Source organism: Dunckerocampus dactyliophorus, chromosome 10 (assembly GCF_027744805.1).
Source record: "Dunckerocampus dactyliophorus isolate RoL2022-P2 chromosome 10, RoL_Ddac_1.1, whole genome shotgun sequence".
Classification (NCBI taxonomy): domain Eukaryota; kingdom Metazoa; phylum Chordata; class Actinopteri; order Syngnathiformes; family Syngnathidae; genus Dunckerocampus; species Dunckerocampus dactyliophorus.
In genome coordinates this window covers 23,185,086-23,208,198 of record NC_072828.1, presented here as the reverse complement: position 1 = coordinate 23,208,198, position 23,113 = coordinate 23,185,086, and the positions used below count along the sequence as shown (strand labels likewise).

The window sequence follows — 23,113 nt, the reverse complement described above, 5'->3', positions numbered from 1 at the left end:
TGATTTGTGTATTAAAATGATACACAAATGGCTTTTTGTGTCACTGTACTCGCACATACACACACGCACAAAGTCTCACATTATCATACATACCATTCTTCCTCCAAGTCAGACTAGGAGGTGGTATTCCACTGGATTCACACACCAGAGTGATGAGACTTCCTTCTATCACTGTGAGCGGTGACACCTCCTCTGAGCCTCGGATACTGGGAGAAACTAGTAGTAGGACACCAAAGAGAGGCGCTCAGTAGTCATTCCAACTCCAATTTAATGGTGAGCGATACTACAAATATTGGTATCCATCTGATACCAAGTAAATACGGGGGCCGAGTGTCGCCAATGCCAATACCAATATTTTTACCATTTTTACTTGAACAATTTTGAAGATCATAAAATGATTTTGTGACTTTTGTCTTTAGTTTATTAATTTACCTCAGAATAAAACACATTACAAATATTTTAGGTAAACAACACACTGTGAATAATTTAACAATATCTTAATAGAGCAATATCAGACAATATAACCATATCAACCAAATAACAACATTATTCCCTATTCACTTCCATTACATACAATTGTTTAAAGAAAAGAAAGTCAATAATGCAAAATAAGTATGATACTTGGCCACTTGGTTTGTTTTTTTTCTCCGCTCTGCCATTATTTTCTGTTTGATGCTTTTATTTTGCGATTTTTGTTTCCTGTCGAGTGCTGACCTTTACATTTGTTAGAATGAGCTTGGAGCGCACCTGTCTAGTTCTATTTAGTTCAGTTGGGGCTTCAGTTAGTCGCTGGTTCACTGTCTTTGCTTTGTTCCTCCTTGGACTCTTGTGTTTGATGCACCCGTTTAGTCCCCTGTTAGTAGTTACCTGAAAGTATTCTCTTTCTGTGCGCATTCCTGTTTCCACCTCCCATGGTGAGGTTTTTTTTTGTGTTTAGCCTTAGCGGTCGCTCCGAGCTTATATCTTTTGTATTTTGCATTTATTGTGTCGTCGCTAATTAAGAGCCAGTCTTTTTTCAGACAAAACTGTTTAACAATATATACAATACATTTCAACAATACAACCAAAAACACACATATTTCTGAAAATAAACAGAGGAGAAATGAAAAAAAATCGACTTCATCATGCTAGTATCGATCCGATACTGATACTACCCTGGTATCAATGATAGTGATATTTGTGCAGGTTATGGTTTTGTTAATTTGCACATATAATTACTGTAACAACTTCACAGAACTGCATAATACAAGTTTAAAATGTGCAGTGTTGTTTTTTTTTCGGGATTGAATTTACTTTTGCAGCAACATAGAAACGTAAAACACAGAACTCACCCCACACGTTCACATTATAGTTCTTGTCAGTTTTTCCAGCAACGTTAGTGGCTTCACACGTATACCTGCCAGAGTCCTGAACCTGAGCACTGTCAACCTAGCAAAGAGAATCACCAGTTAGCTCAATCCCAGCCCTGGTACACAACATAGACAACAGTGTCAATCTGTAACAAGTGTTACAACTACAAGAACTAAGGGAAGGAAGCATGGAAATATTCTCCTTTGTAGCTGTAAGAGCTTCCACTCTTTTGGAAAACACTTTCCACTAGCTGTTGGAGTACGTGGGACTTGTGCATTCGTCTAGAAGAACATTTGCGAGGTCAGAGTTCACTGATGTAAGACGAGAGGGCTCGCTGGCTCATCTTGCCTGCTCTAGTTCAACCAAAATCTGTTTAATGGGTTTGAGGTCAGGGCCCTCAAGTTCTTCAACAACAAAAGGTGTCTTTATGGACCTTACTATGCATGCTTGAAGTCATGCTTGAAGTGTTCCTACACAGTTTCAAGCACAGACAGAAATGTCTCTGCTCAAATGTCAGATGTATAGTTCAAAATAACAGGGAACTAACATCCAGGCCAACCCCTAACTCATTAATAGGTGCGTGTCAACATTTCAGTATAGCGTACTTGAACACATAAGATGTATTCTAAAGAATAGGTGGGCAACAGTTTGGTTGGTTTTAAGCTGTTTAAGTTGTCTGCGGCTGTATATTCCATACCTTGAGTAAGCTCCCATCCGCTGAGACTGTTAAACCAAGCTTCCTGAACAGTGGGCGCCCATCTTTGCGCCACGACAAAGTGGGTGGAGGAATGGCGTCACTCAGGCAGTGCAGCTCCACAGGACTACCAAGCATCACAGTGGCGTTCATCTCCTCACCCTTGATGTTGGGTGGCACTGTGGCAGACAGGGATATTGTTACATTAGATTATATTCATCCTCAATCATATCCACTCACTGGTCACATTAGGTACACATGCACAATCTAATGAGGTCCTTATAGTGGAAGTTTACATTGGTGTAAAACCCCACTGTGTCTTAATGAGTAGTGTTTTGGTTATTATGCTTAATGGGGGGGCAAAACATTAGAAACACCTCTCAGTATGATCTGTACCGCAGCAAACTGCTAGCACAATAACTAAATTGTCAAACAAAACAAAGCGTCATTATCTTTGTAGACAATGTACACAATCAGAACCTTTAAACTGAAGTCAGTATTTCCCATACATTCATTTATTTATGGCAGCCCACCACAAAGAAATGTGGACAGCCACAAATAGATTTTGCGCTACCTGTTCACCCTTACTGAAAAACACATTATAAGGGGACTGTCTGTGAATGTAGCTTGTCGTTCCAACGTTACATTAAATGGCATCGTAACTCTTACTTCTGAACATACTTCAGAGAGTAAGATGATGTAGCGACAGGGATCAGTGATTTAGTGACTTTTTGCTAGCAAGTATTCAAACTCTGTTTTTCAAAAAGCGACTAGCGACAAATCTCGCGACTTTTTCTGGTCTTACTGGACACTTTTTGAGACATGAAAGCACACAACGAGCAGCAGGTGCTCCTCCCCATCTAAAAGCGCTCACTGGCGGCTCCGTCTTGCTTGTGACATAACAAAAATATTAAAAGGAGCAACAGAATGTTTTGCTTTTTGTGTTTTTGCTCACTTTTTGTTACATGCATGGGAAACACTCTCACTTCACAAATGACTAATTATTCCAAACACGTACTATAATAGGGCTTCAACATAGTATGACTGAGCCTTGTGGAGTAGTAAACTTGATCTAGGTTTCAGTATTTACGAATAATTTGTATTTAGTGAAGGGCTGTCAAACTCGCGCCATGGAGGGCCGAGACACTGCAGGTTTTCTTTCCAGGCACTAAAGCAGGTGATTTTGATGATCAACACCTCCTCCAATTTTAGGGAGGGAGCTCATCACTTAAATCACCTGCTGGAGAATTTGGTTGGAGAGAAAACCTGCAGTGTCTTTGCCCCTCCATTGATTGACACACGTGATTTTGAGCCTAGGCTCGCAAAGTGGGGTACGTGTACCCTTAGGAGTACACCAATTGTCATTGGGGGTACATGATAAAAATGAAAAACAATTAGTGCCTAACACTCACAATTACGAGCGCACCTGAATGCCTCATAGCACAGAGTGCACGGTCATAGCAGAAAGAATGAAGGAGACACGGCATTAAGTTCTTCTTTGCTCTGTGTGAGTTATATGAATAAGTAAGTTTGATGATTATGTTGTGTATTAAGAGTGTTTAATCCTGAAGGTTTCATTTATATTGGTGTTCCAATCCCCGCACTGTGAAAACCTGTCAATGCATGTGCGTGTCAGGATGAGAGAGTGGAAATTCCGCTGAAAATGAGGCTTTTTCGCTGCTTTTCCCTTTCAATTTGGTAACAAATTAATATGCGATTGCACGTGGACAAAAGTGAAGCTCCACTTCAACCCATTCAAAGGGAAGAATCCATACATCCGGCTGAAATAAAATATATGTGGGACAAATACTTAGATACTTTATTCATCTCCAAGATAAATTCATGTCTTATCTACGTAACAGTGCTCATGCAAAACGTCTATCAAAATTTGACCATGCACAATACACATTTTAGAACCACAATTATTTACTATAAAATTAATTAACCAATTAATCATGTTTAATATTTCAATTTAATGAAATGTAAAAATGGTTTATGTTTTTTAAGTGTGCAGCAGTGGGTGATACATGGCTTCAAGTCAAATGTCTGAAGGGGTATGAGACTGTAAAAAGTTTGGGAACCACTGATTAAGAGCATACTTTCAAGCAAGAGAAAAACTGGTTAAGTCCGACAAAGCCCTGTGTCAATTCAACTAATTCCTTGAGCAAGTCAATCTTCCATTGTATTTGACTTAAGCGGTTAAGTACTGCAGTCTTTACTTAGGTGTTTTATGTTCATTATTCCTCATCACATTCTCCATGTTTGGATGAATGTGGGCTGATTGAGAAAATGGCTTTCAGGCAATTTCCTCTGCATTATGGCCAGACAGGGAGCAAGTCATTGGGGAAGGACACACACAGGCCTTCAACAGTGTTGGGCCAGACGCAGGAAGCTGCTGAAGAATGGTAGCAATTACCACAGCAAATCTGCCTTTATTTCTCAGGACAAGCTCTTCTTGATCTTTCAAAGGAAACAAACACCATGTGGATGTTTGCATTCCGCATACGTCCAGTGTCTGTTTATACAGACAAGCGGGGGACAGAAACACATGTGCAGCCTTCACCATATCCTACATGTAGACTACTTGTTTTTGGTTGTTAAAGTGACACTGGTTTTGATTGGACTTGTATAACTGCTGATATGCCATCACGCTAAGCTCCATGCAGGAAGCTGACAGTGTTTATTGAAACCTCAGCTTATTCGGACCGCACTTCCTCTAAATGCACATTTTTTCAAGGCTCCCGTGACACATCACAGATGTGATCCGGTGGTCTGGTGGAAGATGAAGTGCAGTCTGATGTCATTAACAATTTGTCATTAAAACAAAGAATCGGGGGGCTGGAAAAAGAAGAATAGAACAAGGAGAGCTTTTGTCCTGAGAGGAATGCTCTTCATACATTTGCCAAGAACTTTTACCATTAAACAATTTCTTACTGATATTTTGAATACAATAACAGATTACATTTCTGGTAGACAAACTACAGTACACCAGATGTGGTTTAAGCACTGTATGATTGAAAACAGGCGAACTGAAATCATTGGCTCCAAAGATAGCATTTCTTTATAAGCAATGTTATAAATCCTTTACTCTCTTGGTATCTTAATGAGAAATAGTGCTGCTTGTGCTGAGATATTTAAAAAACATTCAAATCAGATGTTATCACTGTGATAATTTCTCTGCACTGTACTTCACACATGCTCTGTGTGCTACTGCTAAAAGAGAACAGAGCTCCACTGCTAGTTACAATAGTTATTGCTGGTGTTAATTCATTCAAAAATGCTTACATGTCACATGAATAGTTTTCAACATACAATTCTGTGCCTACTCCTGCTGCCTACTGTTGTTTATATCTGCATTTATAGTACTTATTATTCGCATACCGTTGCCACATACAGAGTTGCCGCACACTATCCTTGCCTGTTGTAAACACAGTATGTCGAGGTGCACAACATTTTTCCATGAAGAACTGCATACTGAAAAATCAAAGGATGCCCGAGGCTACTTTTTATTAATTATTTTGTAAAAAGGGAAAAACAAAGACAAAGCTTTGCACTATTTGTAGTTATTAGAATCAACATTTCAGCTGTTTCTCTTTACATTTGTGTCTTTTTGCTCAATTTTAAATTTTTTTTTTATGTATTTTGAATTTTTTTTTTCATCTCATTTCTGCAAAGTGCTACAGGCCAAGACACACTTTGGACACCATTGCTGTATCTATATAGATATTTAAACTTAAAAAAAATATGTTTATTCTTGCTCCTGTCCACTTTGCTTCTGTGAAACCTGAATGTCCCCAGACAAAAAAAGTCTTATTCTATTCTAACTTCAAGGTTAGCTTCACAGAAATTGTTCATTTTTATTTCAAATTATGTTGTTTTCTTTTTTGTATTTTAAATTGTACTCATAATAATTTTCACTTGGGGTTTGTTAAGGACCACAAGTGACTTATTGACTAGACGTTGACAAACATAGTTTGGGAAGTATTAAATTGTACCGTATGGGTGAATATTGATGACAAATTAATGAAACGACTGATAAATGTTGATGAACTCACCATAAACCCTCAGATCATAATCTCTTTGTTGCTCTCCTCCAGCGTTGACAGCGACACAGGTGTACCTGCCTGTGTCACTCACCTGTGCACTGTTAAGAGACAGCACTCTGCCACCAGACAAGACCTAAGGAACAGCCAGAGTTAGAGAGTGTATATTCATAAATATGCACATACGATCACGTAAAAATAAAAAAAACATCATAAGGAACCTGTACGCCGTGGGAGACGCTTGCCACGGGGCTACCATCTTTGAGCCAGGTGAGGCTGGGTAAAGGCACCCCAGTGGCCTCACATTCCAGCTTGCCAGCCTCGTTCACGACCACTGTTACTGTGCCACCTTGGCTGGAGATGAGTGGAGGCACTGCGTAAAAAAGCAAAGAAACTGTTTTTTACTGCCCAAATCCATGGCAGCAATCTTACATTCTTACTGACACAGACACACGATCAGAGCACATCTGGTGATACGGAAAACAAAGCCACTGACCGAACACCTGCAAGCTGTGGGATATCTCTGCAGCTCCAGCCAAGTTGACTGCTACACATCTGTATATCCCGGTGTCAGAGAGCTGAGCTCTTTCAATCTCCAGAACCTGGCCACGTTTCAGCATGGTCACCCCAGCTGCGCTTGTTAGAGGTCGGCCATCTTTGTACCATGATATTGCTAGGACACGAAGGAACTGGTGTGAATATTAAGAGGTACGCATTCACACTAATGATAATGCAAGAGTGCATACGGGTATATGTACTGTATACTAAGAGAGTCGATCATTTACGCTGCTATTCTACAGTTAAAAATGTTAAAAGCAAAGTGTTACATGACAGAATCACCATATGACTCAAGTGATTGTGTTTGTTTGCTGGGATTGCTATGATATACCAGCGTTTCCCATACATTCATTTATTTGGGATGGCCCACTACTAATACATTTTAAACACAAATAGATTTAGAGCTACCTGTTTGTCCTCGCGTATATAAACACATTAAACTGGGACTGACTGTGAATTTAGCTTGTCGTTACAACTCCGTACAGTAGATGGCATCATGACTTTCCGTTTTAACACAGATTAAGACGAACAGAGATTCGAACCCAGATCTTCCAGATCTCCTGACAGTGTGGCCAAAATGCTAACCATGAGGCCACTCCTTGTGTGAACTGTATGATTTCAAAGTATACCATTAATTACAATGCAAGTGTAAGCCACTGTGACTGTTGTTGCTTTTGCTATTATTATTGTTGGTGGTAGTGATGGTATTGGTAACGATGATAAGTGGCAATAATGATCAAGGTTGTTGTGATTGTAATTTATTTTTATGTACAGTAGTTTTTGTATTGCTTTTTGTTTGTTTCATGCTTTTTAAAATATTGTTGTTATTATTATTGCTGCTGATCATTATTTATTTATTTATTATTGAATTTGTTTCATGCTTTTTAATTATTATTATCTTTATTTTTTATTAAATTAAATAATAGCAGTAGTATTGTATTTGCATGTCTGCTCAGTTGTTTTTTGTTCATTTCTATCTCCGTAAGTGATATAAAGCTGGGACTATCTAAAAGCACTTGCGTGTGACATTTAAAACACAAAAAGAAGGGACAAAAGAAAGAACATATTTGGTTTGCTTTTCATGTTTTTTTGCTCACTTTTTGTCTGACAGTGACCATAAGTTACATTCATGTGTCATGCAAATTAGATGTTGATGTCATCTGGCTTCTCCCACAGGTAGAGTGCAGTCCTGTGGGGAACACTGTATGCTGTGATGATATGCATGTATCAGCAAGGATTGTAGTCTTAAATACATTTCTTTCTGCAGCATTACATGACGACATTTGTAAAGATTCAAAAAGCAAATTTGCAATCACAGAACAATACTTTAATAAAACTGACAAAAGAAGAAATGTTATGAGGCTTGATTTTAAGAGATAAATCACTCCTCAAACTCGGTGGAAGTGTGTTTCAGATAGAACATGTGCAGATACGCATAGGGGAGAAGAGCAAATCATTACAATGGAGCCTCGAAAGCAGTGGTTCTCAATTGGTGGGTCGGGACACAAAAGTGGGTCGCAGATACATTCTGGGTTAGTCACAGACAGCGAGTCAAAAATGCCATTAAAATGTTCAATATACAACCACAGTTTGAGATGGCTGACTTGGTTTTTTTTGTAAACGTTGTAACTGTTGGGTATATAGTCATTGCACAGTTATAAGTGAAATATGTGATTTTGTGGTCTTATTCAGTGCAATTTTTTACATTTAATTTTAATTTATGCAATATTTGTATGCATGCAGTTATGTTCTTCCTTATTGTCTTGACAAAATCCCTTAATAAATTCCTCTAAAATTCACTGTGGACATCTAATTATGTGTATTAATGTTTCAAAAGATGACACTGGGGATTTTAAAAAACATTTTTTGGTGTGACTTAAATAAAATTATTAATTAATTATCATAAATCAATAAATACTGTGCATAAAAAATAAAAACATTACAATATTAAAATGACTTAAATAAAAGTGTAGCAAATAAATAAAAATGACAAATAAAAGTGGGTCGTGACTACACAACCATTGGAAAATGTTGCTTCCTACTTGAGACCAGTTGAGAACCCCTGCTCTAAAGAACGTGTAACACTGGACCAGATCACTGTGACTTCTTTCTACTATGTAAGACAATTATATTAACTTTGGGGTATTTAGATTGCCACATCAGTGAGCTCTTCGGCATAAGATGGAAGACGTTGCTAGAAACGCCCTCCATGTATCGTCTTCATCCAAGTTACCTTTGCAATACATTTTTATATATGACCTTATTTCACAGATGTAGCTCAGTAATATAACATCTGCTAAAAAATACAGAAACAATCCAAAAAAGACTAATTTAAGATGGAATGTGTGTGCTTATCTGTACAATACACGCTACAGTGCTTAGAATGAATGGAAGTGGGAAGAGAGATAAGTTGACCGTAGGGAGTCATCTGAGATCAATTTTCTGCTGATACATTCATGGGAAAGCCAAGGCCGTAGCTGGGGTCACCAAGATACCGTGGAAGTAGAAAAGAGAAGAGAAGAAGACGTTTGTGTGAGTCTCACCTGGTAATGGGCTGCCTGTGGCCTTGCACTCAAGCTGAGTAGAGAAGCCAGACAGGATGGTCTGGTTGATGATGTCTCCAGAGGGAGAAATGATGGGGGGCACTGTGGCACACACACACACACACACACACACACAGTTTTAAACGTAATAACAATGCAATGGATGACTGATGAGGAATTCATGACAATAAACAGGGAGAATAACAAACTGGGACAGACAGACACAGAGAGAGTCCATTGTGTTTTGTTTAGTTACCATGGACGCTTAGCCTTATGTTCTTTTGAGCTTCGCCAGCAGCATTTGTGGCCAGACAGGTGTACTTCCCAGAATCCTCTTGTCTTGCCCTTGTGACCTTTAGCACTCTGTCTGCTGATTCCAGCTGGCATGCAAAGACACATGCACACAGACACACGTGAACACACGGACGTTTTTTGTTCTGCGTTTGTCAGCATTTTAATTGTGAATTTGTGGTTGTAGTTTTTCTTTTATGCTGCGTCGATAGTTATCTTGGTATCTTTTGCCTGTTTCTCTGTACTTTGCATCAAGTAAGGTTAAATAAACAAACTATTTTCATTAAACAACAGATACGCAGGTAATCAATGAACTAACCTTAAACTGCTCCTGTGATGTATCAACAGGTCGACCATCTTTAAGCCAGGTAATGGTGGGAGGAGGGACGCCACTGGAGATACACTCCAGACTGATGGCTTTATGTAGAACCACCGCACGTTCAGCAGTCCCAGTGGTACGAATGGATGGAGGCACTGGAATAGTTTAAAGGGCAGACTTATTGTATATTTTTCAGAGTAGGCAATTAGAAAAAAAATCACCTTTGGATTAAGTAAGAAAAATACAACAGAAATATTTACCTAAAGTTTTCCTGCAGCTTGCATTTAGAGTATAAATCATTTGCATTACAACATTTGTACAGCATACTTTCTTAAATACTGTAAAGATGATCCTCATTTGAAGAAAGATTTACCATGTATAATCACATTGAAGTCCTTCTCGTGATCTCCTGCTTCATTGGTGGCCACACATTGAAAGTGACCTTTGTCAGAGACCTGAGTGCGAGGAATAACCAGTCGCAACCCATTGGGTGCAAGCCGCAACCCATCACCTTGGCTGACTCGTTGCCCATTTTTATACCACCTGCAAGCAGACATGTTTACAAGGACTTTCGCTGCATGTGATTGGGTGTGGACAAAAATTTCAGAGGTCCTACGTGATGACAGGTGCAGGTGTCCCAGTGGTGTGGCAGTCCAGCTCCAGGGGGCTGTTGACTATCACTGTGCTGTCAGTCACTTCATCTGCTCCATCAATAAAAGGTGGGACTATGGAAAACATGTGCTTTTTGAAAAAATACATTCTCCAAGCGGGGATGCTCAGATGTATAATAACTCTTCTGGAAGTCATAATGGAGCCTATTCTATGTGACTTTAGCAATTACATTGACAAACCATTGTGAAGTAGCATGTGATGGTTTCACATGTGGAATCTACACACACACTATGCAGAATTGCAGTGACATTAGAAGTAAAGACTGTCATCTATGGCAGTCCCAAGATCCATTAAACACCGTGGTACTGTACATATAGCAGGGGTGCTGCCAGGGATTCTGCACCCTTTGCTATTTTCTAGGAGCCCTGTTAGTCATAGGCGCTTAGAATGGTCATCATTTTTACCACCCTAAAACTTAAGGCACCGTGGAGATGGCATCCAAGATAAAAACTCAGCTTAAGAGCATGAAACTGTTGCCTCTATGCCAGCATAAGTATTTGTGCATGCATGTGGATTGGTTGTTTGTGCAAAATGTATGTTAAAAATGATTACAAAGTGAAAAGAAAATGCCCATACTGGGTTATATTAGAGTATAGTAAATAAATATATATAAAAGTAGAATGTGTACTTAAATATGGCCACTATATGTACAGTATCACCCCATGCAGATATTTGTGCATACCTAAAACTTTGACGTCGTACTTGACTTCCGTCTCCCCGGCGATGCTGGTTGCCACACAAACGTAACGACCGGAGTCTGAAACCATTGCTGACAGGATTTCTATTTTCTTCCCTTGATCAAGCACACGGACACTCTCTCCATCGCGGACAGGAACACCATCCTTCAACCAGGTAAGGGAAGGGGGAGGGTAACCACCTGCCTCACACTCCAGGTGGAGCGGCTTACTGAGCACCACCTTTTTTTCAGCGGGCCCACTCTGCACCCCTGCTATGGAAGGAGGCACTAAGGCAGAAGCAGAACAAAACAATAGGAGAATTAGATATTGCAGATTTCAGGTTGTCTTAATATTCCACTTCAGCTTTATCAGACCAAAAAACAAAATGACTACGAATAGAATTCTTACAGTAGACATCAAGCTCAAAGTTCTTTTCAGCGGTTCCAGCCACACTGGTCACCTTGCAGGTGTACTGGCCTGCATCAGATGCCTGCACCCGAGGGATTTTCAGGTAACGGCCCCGCTCTACATATTGAGACTGACGGCTAGACAGGATGGCCTCTCCTCTTCGGTACCAGGTGATGGTGGGAAGCGGTACCCCACGTGCCTCACACTCCAGTGTTACCACCGTCTCCAGCAGGTTGGTAACTTCTGTCGTTTGGTTACCACCTTTGATGGTTGGGGGAACTTCGACACAAATATAAAAAGAAGAAAATTGCACTGAATTTAGAAACTGTACTTATGGTGCAAAATGTGTTGTTTTGTGATCTCTTTAATGCCAATTTATGAGGCGCATTTAGATCAGTTAAAAATAATATATTTTCCTTAGAAAGCCCTGAAATAAACCCTGCATTTACAGGGAGTTCCATATGAAGTTCCATTTTTAATTATTTCTTTGGAGATGTGTTTGTTTATTTAAATGATAATTTTATATTTTACCATTTTAAAGCTAGACGAGATTGTTCTGAGAATTGTGCATTTTTCTCTATTTTGTGTAGCCATCTTCTAAAAAAGGGTTGACAAGATCGGAGGCACTTGGTTTATCTACACTCACCATACACGCTGAGATTAAAATCCTTGGACTGTTTGCCAGCTGTATTCACGGCACTACATTGATACCTGGCCTGGTCTCCTAGACGGGCACTCTTTATTCTTAAAATTTGACCTTGGTTGATGACTTCCAGATTAGGATCCCCAAGAAATACCAGTCTAAAAATGAAATGTGAGAGGATCAGTGAACATGAAAGACCACACACAGTCAATAGTTCCTTTAATTTCATCATTATATTTAGAGGGCACTAACTTTCTGTCCTTATACCAATGAATTGTTGGGAATGGCACTCCTTGCACCTTGCACTCCAATCTGATCTCCTGTTTTAGAATTCCAGACATATCTTGTGGAGAGTTGGACCCAGCAATGGCCGGTGGGACTGTGGCACAGAAGAAATTGATAAATTATCCATCCATTCCCAAAACAGTATGATAATAACAATAATTGATTTGATTTATATAGCGCCTTTCGACACCCAAGAGAAGAGAACACATTATTCATTCACTCCACAGTCACACACTGGTGGTGGTAAACTATATCCGTATTCACAGCTACCCTGGAGTAGAATGACAGAAATATGGCAGCCAATTCGCACCTCGGCCTCTTTGACCACCACTAAACATTACTTCACATTTATACACCATTGTGCGATGCACTGGAGGCAAGGTCGGTGAAATGCTTTGCCCAAGAACAAAACAGCAGTGACTGAGATGGAGGAAGCTGGGTTCAAACCGCCAACCTTCTGGTCTGGTTTCTGGACAGCCTGCTCTAACTCCTGAGCCTGAATAAGGGAAGAAGGTAGGAAGGGAAGGTAGCAAAGAAAACCCTAATCCCTGTTCCCCAATAACAACAAACCATATGATGATTAATTTCAAAGCTCACTGAAAATCTAGTTCTGTTTTGTAGTGTGGAAATACTTCAAATGTCCCAAACATGTTCTACATAATTCAGTCAACACTCACTGTCTTTACTCACCCAGTACATCCAGAAAGAAGTATTTTTCTGTGCTGCCAGCAATGTTGATGGCTTTACAGGTGTAGCTGCCTGCATCTGCTTTGGCTGCCTTCAGTAGTTTCAAGGTTTTCCCCATATCAAGAATCTGAATGCTGTTACTAGCCACTACCTGTTGAACATAATAAGAACATAATAATAACATAATAAGTTTTACAAATACTTAATCTCTGTTTGCTCAACAAAAAATGCTAAGAAAATGTGGATTCAAGTTGATCATTTTAAGCACTTGTCATTTAATGTAATTCAATTTTTAATATTTCTGTGATTATCAGACACATTTGAAAAGCCACAGTGAGGTAGCAGGTGTCAGATTCCCATTGGGAATGTGTATGTACAGTGGATGACACATCATGAGTATGTATGGTGCAAGACACATCAAGTTGTTGTGGCCGAGTGGTTAAGGCGATGGACTAGAAATCCATTGGGGTCTCCCCGCGCAGGTTCGAATCCTGCCAACAACGTGTATCGTTTTCATCCTATCAAGGATAACTCATGAGTGCATTTCAAGAGAAGTTTAGGAAAACCAATACAAACTCTGCTGAACTAAACATGGCAAATTACAGTATCACTCCAGTTCACTTACTGTAGTTCCATCTTTGTACCAGGTGATAACTGGGGTTGGACTTCCTGTGATATCACATATCAAAGTGGTAGGCTGGCTCAGAACCACGGACATGTTTCCAGATGTGTCACTATCACGAAGAGCTGGGGGCACTGGGGAACATTACATGTGATTATTACAGAAGCTGCAATCAGGAACAACTTTGGTCTTATTATGGACATGAATAGGCTTGGGTACCATTGACTTTGAGCTGGTACTTCCTCTCAGTGGACCCAGCGTCATTGGCGGCAGCACAAACATACTCCCCGTCGTCCAGTGGTGACAAAGATGCCAGAATCAACAATGTGCCATCCTCCAAAATGGACACACCAGGCTCATTACCTGTCAGCTCCTGGCCGTTACGCAACCATCGAATTACTGGCTTAGGAAGGCCTGGGAAAAGAAAATCGACCCTATCAGTCCCAGGGCTTTCTTACTCCTGCTCCTGTGCCTAGAGGACAGCCGAAAGTCTAGTTCTAGCCACTTGGCATATTATCTTTTGAACAATAATAATGAAGCATGTAAATGAGAAAGAAACAGAGGTAGATACAGTGATATACTGTACCTTTGGCAGGGCAGGGGAAGGCAATACGCTGGTTGGCAACTCTCTCCTGCAAGGGACTATTGAAAGGGGGCTCCAATACTTCAACCACTGGGGGAACTGAAAATCGACACATTTGTAATAAGAGACAGTTAAACAAAAGAAACTTAAGAACTCTTTGCACACCGCAACATAAAACAATTCCATTATTAATTATTATAACAATATTAAGCATACACACCTAATGTTAAAGCCAGTGAGTGTATAAAGCGCTTGTACTGTATATTAGGGTTTATCTAACTATTCCTTAGCTATAGTACTCTAGGGGTTCGCAAGCACCCTCTCGGGGAGTACTATTTAACAATAATAATATAAAATTGTATCCAAAATGCACCGTCCCGACTGAGCAGTATCTGTATGTCTAGCTTGTGGGAGCTGATTTCATGCACTATGCAACATTGGCTAGGGTCAGACAATATTTAAAACCAACCTTGTAGTATAAGTTGAACTTGAGCTTCATCTTTGCCTGCAATGTTAGATGCCGTACATGTGTAGGTTCCTTCATCATCGAGCCCCACTGGGCCCAAAGTCAGGCTACCATCAGGTGACACGGGATACCTCTTGCCATCCTTCGTCCAGGAAAGGGTGGGCTTGGGTACTCCGTGTACTATACACAGAAGCTCGACTGGGTGACCCATCTGGACCTTCATTACCTTGGGACCAGCCTGGATACTAGGGGGCACTAAGGAGCAGATGAGAAAGGTCAAGATCAAAACTTGTTAGTCTCATCTGAACTGGCATGGCGCTCGATAATGACTATGAGCAAAGTACTTAGCAGGTGAATTCTGGACAAAAGAATTGGGACATCCGTCTTCTAGGAAGACTTGATACAAGACTTTGGAGTATGTCAGAGGTCACTGGTGTTAGACTTGAGAGGTGGCCTGACACAATATCTGTTCTAATTCATGACTAAGTTGGAAACGTAGAAATGAGTGATGAGTGATGTTTAAAGAGTGATGAGTGAGTACACCACTATCTGTATCTGTTCACCCATTTAAATGATCAGTATCGTATCTGTACCAGAAGTGGCCGTGGTTTAACCGGAAATGGGTTGGGCTTAAATTGGTACATTATTTTAAGTCTGAAATTGACATGGAATGATCAGAAGTTGCTATATTTATTGTTTATTATTCAGCTATATGTGTACTGTGTATGTGTGTAAGTGATCTGTAAGACTTATTAGTTCTTAGTAGCGGTTAACGGCGGCAACTAATTTATTTCATTAATTATATTACATCATTGTTATGACGACAGACAGCTCCTTAATAACTTTATTCTGACCTGAACACATCAACAGCAGTGCAATTCAAACACCATATATGTATTTCCAACTCTAAACAAAAAAAATAAACGTCTCTAGTCCATTCGTCATTGCAACGACACTTCCTCGTTGTCACTAGACACTCTGAACATCACATCAATGTCTATATTATGCGTGTATTTGTGGTCAATATAGGGTTACCAACATGGTGCCCACGGGCACCGGTGGCCCCTAATGACCACATGAGTCGCCGCCAGCTTGTTCTAAAAATAGCTCGAATAGTGCCACTTACCTGCGAGCGGCATCACTTTTTTTTGGTTACTATTCTTGTTTAAATCACAATTACATGTAAACTGGAAATGACAATATATTTAAAAAACACTTTAAAAAATTGTATCAAGCACTGTTTTAGTAGTGCCCATTCTCTTTTGTTCCTTTAAGTTAACATGTGGTTAAACGTAGCATACATAGTCTGCAAATAGCAAAGATGATACCCTAAGGCCTCCAAACTGGAAACTCTCAGTGCCTTGGTTGTGCATAGAAACTCTATCCATAAAAATTATGAACAGAATCGGTGACAAAGAGGAACCTTCGCGGAGTGCCAATGTTTACCCAGAAAAGGCTCAACTTACTGCTGCCAATGAGAACCAGACTTCTGCTGCAGTTATATAAGGACCGGATGGCACATAGTAGCGTGCCACAAACCCCGTACTCCCGGAGCACACTCCACGGGACGTTGCGAGGGACATAGTCAAATGCCTGTTCCAAGTCCACAAAGCACGTGTGGACTGGTTGGGCAAACTCCCCATGCACCCTCCAGTACCCTTGCAAGGGTGTAGAGCTGATCCTGTGTTGACGACCAGGATGTAAACCACATTGCACCTCCTATATAGCTGAGGCTGTACCCTACCCTCCAGCACTCTGGAATAGACGTTCCCAGAGAGGCTGAGGAGTGTGATCTCCTTGTAGTTGGATCACACCCTCCGGGCAACCTTCTTCAAAAGGGGGGCCACCACCCCAGTCTGCAAATTGAGTGGTACTATTGACGACTTCCACGCAATGTTAAAGAGATGTGTCAACCAGTGTCAAACCAGTCCCACAACATCCGGCATAAAACAGTAAAACAAAAGTTGATTGGAACTTACCCAAAACACTCAGTTTAATGAACTGAGTTAGGTTGCCTGCAATGTTGGAAGCGACACACACATAGAGTCCACTGTCTGACACTTTGGTTTCTAAGATCTTCAATGAGCCTGAGGGTAGCTGCGTGTGCCTGGAAGGAACAGGCAAACATTTACATATATACATACATATTAACGCCGTTTACTCACACAAAACAATTTGCATACCATACATTGTCTATTAGATTACACTGTCCGCCATTTACACAGATCATGTAAATACAGATGAATAATTATGACATAGCTTTGTTGCACTATTTCTCTGTCCCACTGCACCTGATTTAACACTAGCTTTTTATATTCTAAAGATGAAATACAAACTTCAGAAAATTCACTCTTTGTCAATTAATATGCAGTGATGATACGAGTAGGCCTATTCTGTGCTGATGTCTGTAACATACAAGCAGTATACAAACAGGTTTGACATGCACATATGAAAACATTGTGAATGTGTGTGTGTGTGTGTTTTTTGTAGGTTTTACCTTGGAGAGTAAGGGGAAATGAGCTGCCTCTCCTTAGCCCAGCTTATAGTGGGTGGGGGGACACTGTGGACCTCACATGGTAAAATGGCATCCTCACCCTCAATCACTGACATTCTTTTTTGCTCAGAGGAGCTGCTGACACTTCCAGCATTGGACCTCGGACGGACTGGAAATACAGATAACAAAAAGACAAATTCATCAATAAATTAATTAAGGACACTTCATTTTGTATGTAACCATTCAATTAAAAAAATGTTATGTTACATTAACCCATTGCAACCAATACGTTTTTAAGGTATGGTTTGCCAAACACACATACAGTTGCACTTACTTGTAAATTTTATTTATTTACAAAGCTTATGATGTTACAGTAAAAACAAACAAAAAAAATCAGTAGCTCAACACATCTACCACTACAAACTGTGATTTTTGGCCATGTATTGAAATATTTTTTACATTTTGCAAACAAAATGTATAAATAAATGGTGGTTGAATAATATTGACTTTACCGTAAACTGTCAACATCTGCATTATAAAATGAAGGAAATATTCAGGAAAAAAAAAATTCTGATCTTCCACAAGAATTTCCACCAACAAACTTTACAGAAACTATGCTGCTCCGGGAGAAGTGGGGAAGATTGTTTTTTTTAAATTTTTTTTAAAATTAAAGTTAAAATAAACAAAAAAGTCTGTGAAATTAAAAGGGAGGACACTGGGAAAGAAGGGCAAAATACAGTAGTTTCTTGATGAAAACGGGAGGGTTTACAGGTATGAACTGTACCTGAAACAAAGCAAAAATACATACAGCACTCTGCTAGACCTGGTACTGGGTCCATAGGCTCCACCACTAACAACATCTAATAACCAAGAGCCATCACAGCCTCTTTTGGAGTTAGTCCCCAATGACATGTAATAAACATGCACATTTGCACTCAAAATTACTCTACGCTCCTTACAAATGTCATATTTGCCATAATGCTATTCTTAATTTGCAAAGTTTATAAACTATAAAACAAACTATAAACCCAATCGGCCGAGACAGACAAGAGCGACTGCAACTCTTCTAAAAAAGAAAAAAAAAGATATTTTCGAATGAGTGCTGATTGTACTGGCATATTTTAAGTGTGAGAATTTGTGTTGCAGTGTTCATTTGATAAGTATATTGATAAGTATATTTCTCCTTCTTTGCATCAGCCTTACCATAGACAGTGAGCTGAACTTTTCTCGAGGTGTGGCCGGCATCATTGGCAGCTGTGCAGAGGAACTCTCCCGTCTCATTTCCAGAGGGTGAGGTGATGAGGAGGCTGCCTTCAGAGTCCAGGGAGAAAGCCGGACCACCCAAGTAAACAAGCTCCCCACCCTTCAAAATAAATTGCAACGGGTGAATGGAAGCAGCCACAACTCAATTGGTTGCACCAGCAGTTTACTCAAAAGAAAAGACTGAGCTAAACTGAACCTGAAATGTGTCACACAATCATTTATTGATTCATTCACTTTCGATTGCTTATCCCGTTCAGGGTCATGAGTGAGCTGAAGCCTATCCCAGCTGACAATGAAAGAGAGGACTGTGGGGGGGAACTGAGGTACCCACACAAGAATGGAGAGAACACGTAAATAGGGCATCATGTGTGATTATTTGTTTACCATGTGCGAGACATAGCAGGACAAGGCTTTATATTCCACTCCTACACCCAGTTCACTTTCACAGCAATGCTTTTACAATTCAGGGGGACTATTAAAAAAAAAAGAGGATGCCTATAAACACACTGGCTTAAACGACACACAGGAAAGCACATGTCAGTCTAGAGTGGACTCTACAAGCCAATGGACGAAGGTAGTTTAATGGAGGAACACATGGGGGATGCACATGTGGCCTCACACAGACACGCACACATTTTCCTATCATGGAATATTGCATTCCTAGAGCCTGTTTACAGTGCATTATGGCTTCCAGGCAAGTAACACAAAACAAACCCTGGAACCCTTTAGATAGTGACCACACACATACAGTATCTGTTACATCTAAGTACATAGAGAAAAATGAAGCTTCAACAGCCTTTTAGAGGTGTACCCACAGTAGCATGAGTCGGTTTGCCATAAACTTAATCTGCATGTGGATGAATGTTAATAAATACGTGATTTACTGTAGCAGTAGTCTTGCCCTAATACTGGTTGGAAGGATTGAAAAGTGAGATTTCTTTACTGACTCATAAACAATTCATGCGGTAGACCTTCTGTTCCTTGTAAATAATGTGGCGAGTTCAAAATTACTATTGCTTTTGGCTCAGGCTTTTCTGTGTGAGTTTGCATGCTTTCCAAATGCTTGGTTGGATTTTTATTAGAGTCCACTTCCCACCGCAGAACCAAAACATGCATGTTAGGTTAACTGAAGTCTCTGAATTGCATGGTAATGTGAATGTTTGTGCAAATGTTTGTCTGTCTCAAGTCAGTCAGTCACAGGGCACATAGAGACCGAAGTCAGTTGGGATAGGTTGCAGCTTCCCTGTGACCCTAACCCAAATAACTATATAGAAATATACAAAATGGTCGAAGGTAATCCAATACAGACCTTAGACCAGGTGATCTCGGGTGTAGGTACCCCACTGGCATGGCAGGGCAGAGAGATGGGTGTCCCTTCAATAGTGCTGAACACTTGAGGGCCATGCTGAATGACAGGAATCACTAAAAGCAAAACAGCAGGAGAGTCATTGCAATATGTTTGCCAACTATTTATTATTTGGAGAATTTATGTCATTGACTGAAAACATACTATTGGTAAAGGCAATGCATTTTCATTTCTCACCACTTTGTTACTCTCGCATTAATCACAACCTGTTTTGGTGCATTTTTGGGGAAATAAAAAATACTATAAATTAGGGTTGTCACAAGATCTCGTGAGATTAAAACGTGACAAGATATCTCGTTCAGATATCTCATGAGCAGTAGGCCTGGGACGATAAAAATAAAGAAATTAATCACACAATAAATGAAAATGAACTAATTCTGCCGACCTCAATACACTGCCGTGTGCATGCATGTCTGTTTTCCTAGTCTCCCATCTCCAGGGAGGAAGAGGGTTAAAGAGTGAGGCCTTTTGTCAGTCATACAGTCTCTTTTTTCTCGGTGGGTGGAGGCAGGGCCGGTAGCATACAAACAGAGTGCAGAAGAGTGTAATGTAGTAAAATTATATTAGTAGAATGCAATATATTGTCATTTATTTTTTCTAATCTCGTGACATCTCCTTTACTTCAGAACTACTACAAATCGTTTAAATACTGTGCCGCTTGCGAGTCAGTGAGGAAACGGTAGCTCTTTCTTTGGCAGAGGCCAATCACGAGCTATCAGTGAACTCACAGCGAGCTTGTCAACCCATTGGAAATCGCTGGAAGTCATTACTCAATATAACAGTCAAACTCAGGTTTTATCTTACAGAATGCTAAAATGGGTAAGAATGCTAAAATCATCACACAGCAACTCAACACTTAAAATGTAGCTAGGAAACATACAAGTATGATATGAGTTTAAAGCAAATAAAAAAACAAAAAAAAACAATTTGAACGTTTTCATTAATAATTTCATAATACATTTTGCCCAAGAAAAGCATTTCATTGGTGCCTGCCGAGGCGCTGCAATGATGTCAGCCTCTGGCTTCCTCTGGTAGACAGAGGCAGCATCACTGCGCCTCGGCCGCCATCCATTCATCCATCCATTTTCTATGCCTCTTGTCCTCCAATGAAATGCTTTGCTCGGACATGAGAAAACGTTAAAAATTGCATATTTCCTTGCTGTCTTTTGTGCGTGAAGTTGCTGTGTGATGAGTTTAGCATTCTTTGTAAGATGGCCATGAGTCAGACTGTTTATTGAGTAATGACCTGCTGCGGTTTCCAATAGGTTGACAAGCTCGTTGTGAGTTTTTCATAGCTCATGATTGGCTCCAATCAATTAAAGAGCTGCCTGGTCCTCACGGACTTGTGCACGCCAGAATGTGCCATTTTATGATGTGTACATGTGCGGCTTATCGTCCGGCATGGCCTATATATGTATGTATGCATCTCATACACTGGAAATTATCGTAATAATAAATGTAACTAAAGAAAATAACAGACCTAAGCTGTTATTCCATACATTTTGAATCATTTAATTTTCATGACTCAAAAAGTAAATTGACCTAAACAATGGCAAGACAACTTTGTATGTGCACTTGAAAATGACTGACCCAGTTTTTAGGGAACATTTGCTTCTGATATAAATCAGATTTTTTTTCTGTTTTCTTGAACCCGACCAAAATCTTGATGCAAACTCAAATATTCCTATTCATAAAGTCAGGAGCCTCAAAGAGAAAGAAAGAGCAGTGTATCTTCAAAACACAAAGCAAACAGCTGGTGTTGTCAGAGGCATTAAAAATCACTGATGCAATTGCTCACATTAATATAGCGTCAGTGCCCTGTAAGTGTTTCAGTAAGCCAGAAAGAAAATCTGGAAATGCTCATGAATGCATCATGAATGTTATCAATTACACATCTTTGTGCTGTGCAGCTGTGCAGTGACAAACTACTGCTTATTACACTTATCCAAAATTCTGCTACACATTCATCAGCGTTCTAAGCAGCTGTGCTAACGCTGCTTCTTCCTCCCAATATGCCTAATTAGTTTCACAATGTCTGAAAGGATATATAAATGTCTTATTTATACATCAATAACAACAAAAAATAAAAACTAAATGCAAATAACTAATCTGGAAATAGTATACTGTCATAGATGTTCTTCACTTATTTTACCTCAAATTAAAGACTAGTTTACGTGCAATGACTAGCACTTTTTTTCTTGTGCTCTGAATGTAAAAATGATGGTTTCCTGATGGGGTGGAAACCTTACGTCCTTAGCAGATGCAATTAAACACACAGAAGTCAATGCCAACTGATGATGCCAGCTTTTTTCAAAACTCCAAAAGGTTTTAGGGAATGTGTGACCTATTATAATATACTGATAATATTTTCATCATCTTGTACGAAATGTAAATAAATATGTGCCTCAATGGATGATTGTTATATTTTATAGAATGCACTGTATCCATGCTCAGGTTTTTTTTCTCTACGTAAGTGTTACCATAGACATTGACTGTTGTAGTATGGTTGGCGGCCCCAACAACGTTCTCAGCCAAGCAGGTGTAGTCCCCAGTGTCATCCAGATGGACTCTCTCAATATGAAGACTCCCATCCTTCCTCACAGTCACATACTCATCTGAGGTTAACTGGAAAAAAGCATTTGTATGCCTAAATTAAAATCATATTCAAGCGTATCCATATAACAATGATACTTCTATTTATTTTAAAGTTTTTGGGTGCTTACAAGACCGTAGTTGTGCAGCCATTGTCTTTCAGGCAGAGGATTTCCAGCCAACAGCACACAGGGTAAACTTACCTGCCGGTCCTCAATCACATTGATCACTGCTGGACTCATTGCAATGACAGGCGACACTGCAGATACCATGAAACCCATCAAAAACGGCTTAGGCCAAACACAAGTACAGAAAAGGAACAACATTCAGAGAAAAGTACATTTGTCTCATCAGGGACTAAAATTTTTGCTTATATGATGGACATGTTCAATTGTAAATTTTATTTTAATCATAATAACAAAGGCTTTTGCTACTAACAAGACCACATAGAGTCTGGGTCTACAGGTGGAAGAATAGGGAAGGAATGGTTGCAACAAATACAAATCAATAATAGAAAAATACAGTATGAAGATTCTGTTTAAAGTAGCATCTATCTA

The 23,113-nt window shown here is 39.8% G+C and overlaps 1 protein-coding gene and 1 non-coding gene across 9 annotated transcripts in view; one reads left to right on the top strand and one right to left on the bottom strand.

The window, feature by feature from the left end:
* The window catches only part of hmcn1 (hemicentin 1), a 146,904-nt gene that overhangs the window by 33,620 nt on the left and 90,171 nt on the right, over positions 1-23,113 (bottom strand). For all 8 annotated transcript variants that reach the window (XR_008572707.1, XM_054789955.1, XM_054789958.1 and 5 more), the window contains 26 exons: positions 22,688-22,815; positions 22,445-22,589; positions 19,908-20,020; positions 18,539-18,698; positions 17,339-17,504; positions 16,821-16,948; positions 14,845-15,096; positions 14,379-14,474; positions 14,012-14,206; positions 13,796-13,926; positions 13,174-13,321; positions 12,451-12,577; positions 12,202-12,356; positions 11,556-11,834; positions 11,153-11,434; positions 10,415-10,523; positions 10,172-10,341; positions 9,799-9,953; positions 9,445-9,568; positions 9,189-9,290; positions 6,584-6,760; positions 6,309-6,460; positions 6,100-6,223; positions 2,048-2,223; positions 1,332-1,428; positions 94-216 (listed from right to left, as the gene is read on the bottom strand). Coding sequence is in view for 7 of the 8 variants with exons in the window: in XM_054789955.1 (XP_054645930.1) it covers positions 94-216; positions 1,332-1,428; positions 2,048-2,223; positions 6,100-6,223; positions 6,309-6,460; positions 6,584-6,760; positions 9,189-9,290; positions 9,445-9,568; positions 9,799-9,953; positions 10,172-10,341; positions 10,415-10,523; positions 11,153-11,434; positions 11,556-11,834; positions 12,202-12,356; positions 12,451-12,577; positions 13,174-13,321; positions 13,796-13,926; positions 14,012-14,206; positions 14,379-14,474; positions 14,845-15,096; positions 16,821-16,948; positions 17,339-17,504; positions 18,539-18,698; positions 19,908-20,020; positions 22,445-22,589; positions 22,688-22,815 (4,014 nt within the window). In the remaining variant the exon portion in view is untranslated. The remainder of the gene's footprint in view (positions 1-93; positions 217-1,331; positions 1,429-2,047; positions 2,224-6,099; positions 6,224-6,308; positions 6,461-6,583; positions 6,761-9,188; positions 9,291-9,444; positions 9,569-9,798; positions 9,954-10,171; positions 10,342-10,414; positions 10,524-11,152; positions 11,435-11,555; positions 11,835-12,201; positions 12,357-12,450; positions 12,578-13,173; positions 13,322-13,795; positions 13,927-14,011; positions 14,207-14,378; positions 14,475-14,844; positions 15,097-16,820; positions 16,949-17,338; positions 17,505-18,538; positions 18,699-19,907; positions 20,021-22,444; positions 22,590-22,687; positions 22,816-23,113) is intronic.
* trnas-aga (transfer RNA serine (anticodon AGA)) lies at positions 13,592-13,673 on the top strand. Its single transcript has one exon. It is a non-coding gene; the product is annotated as a tRNA-Ser (tRNA).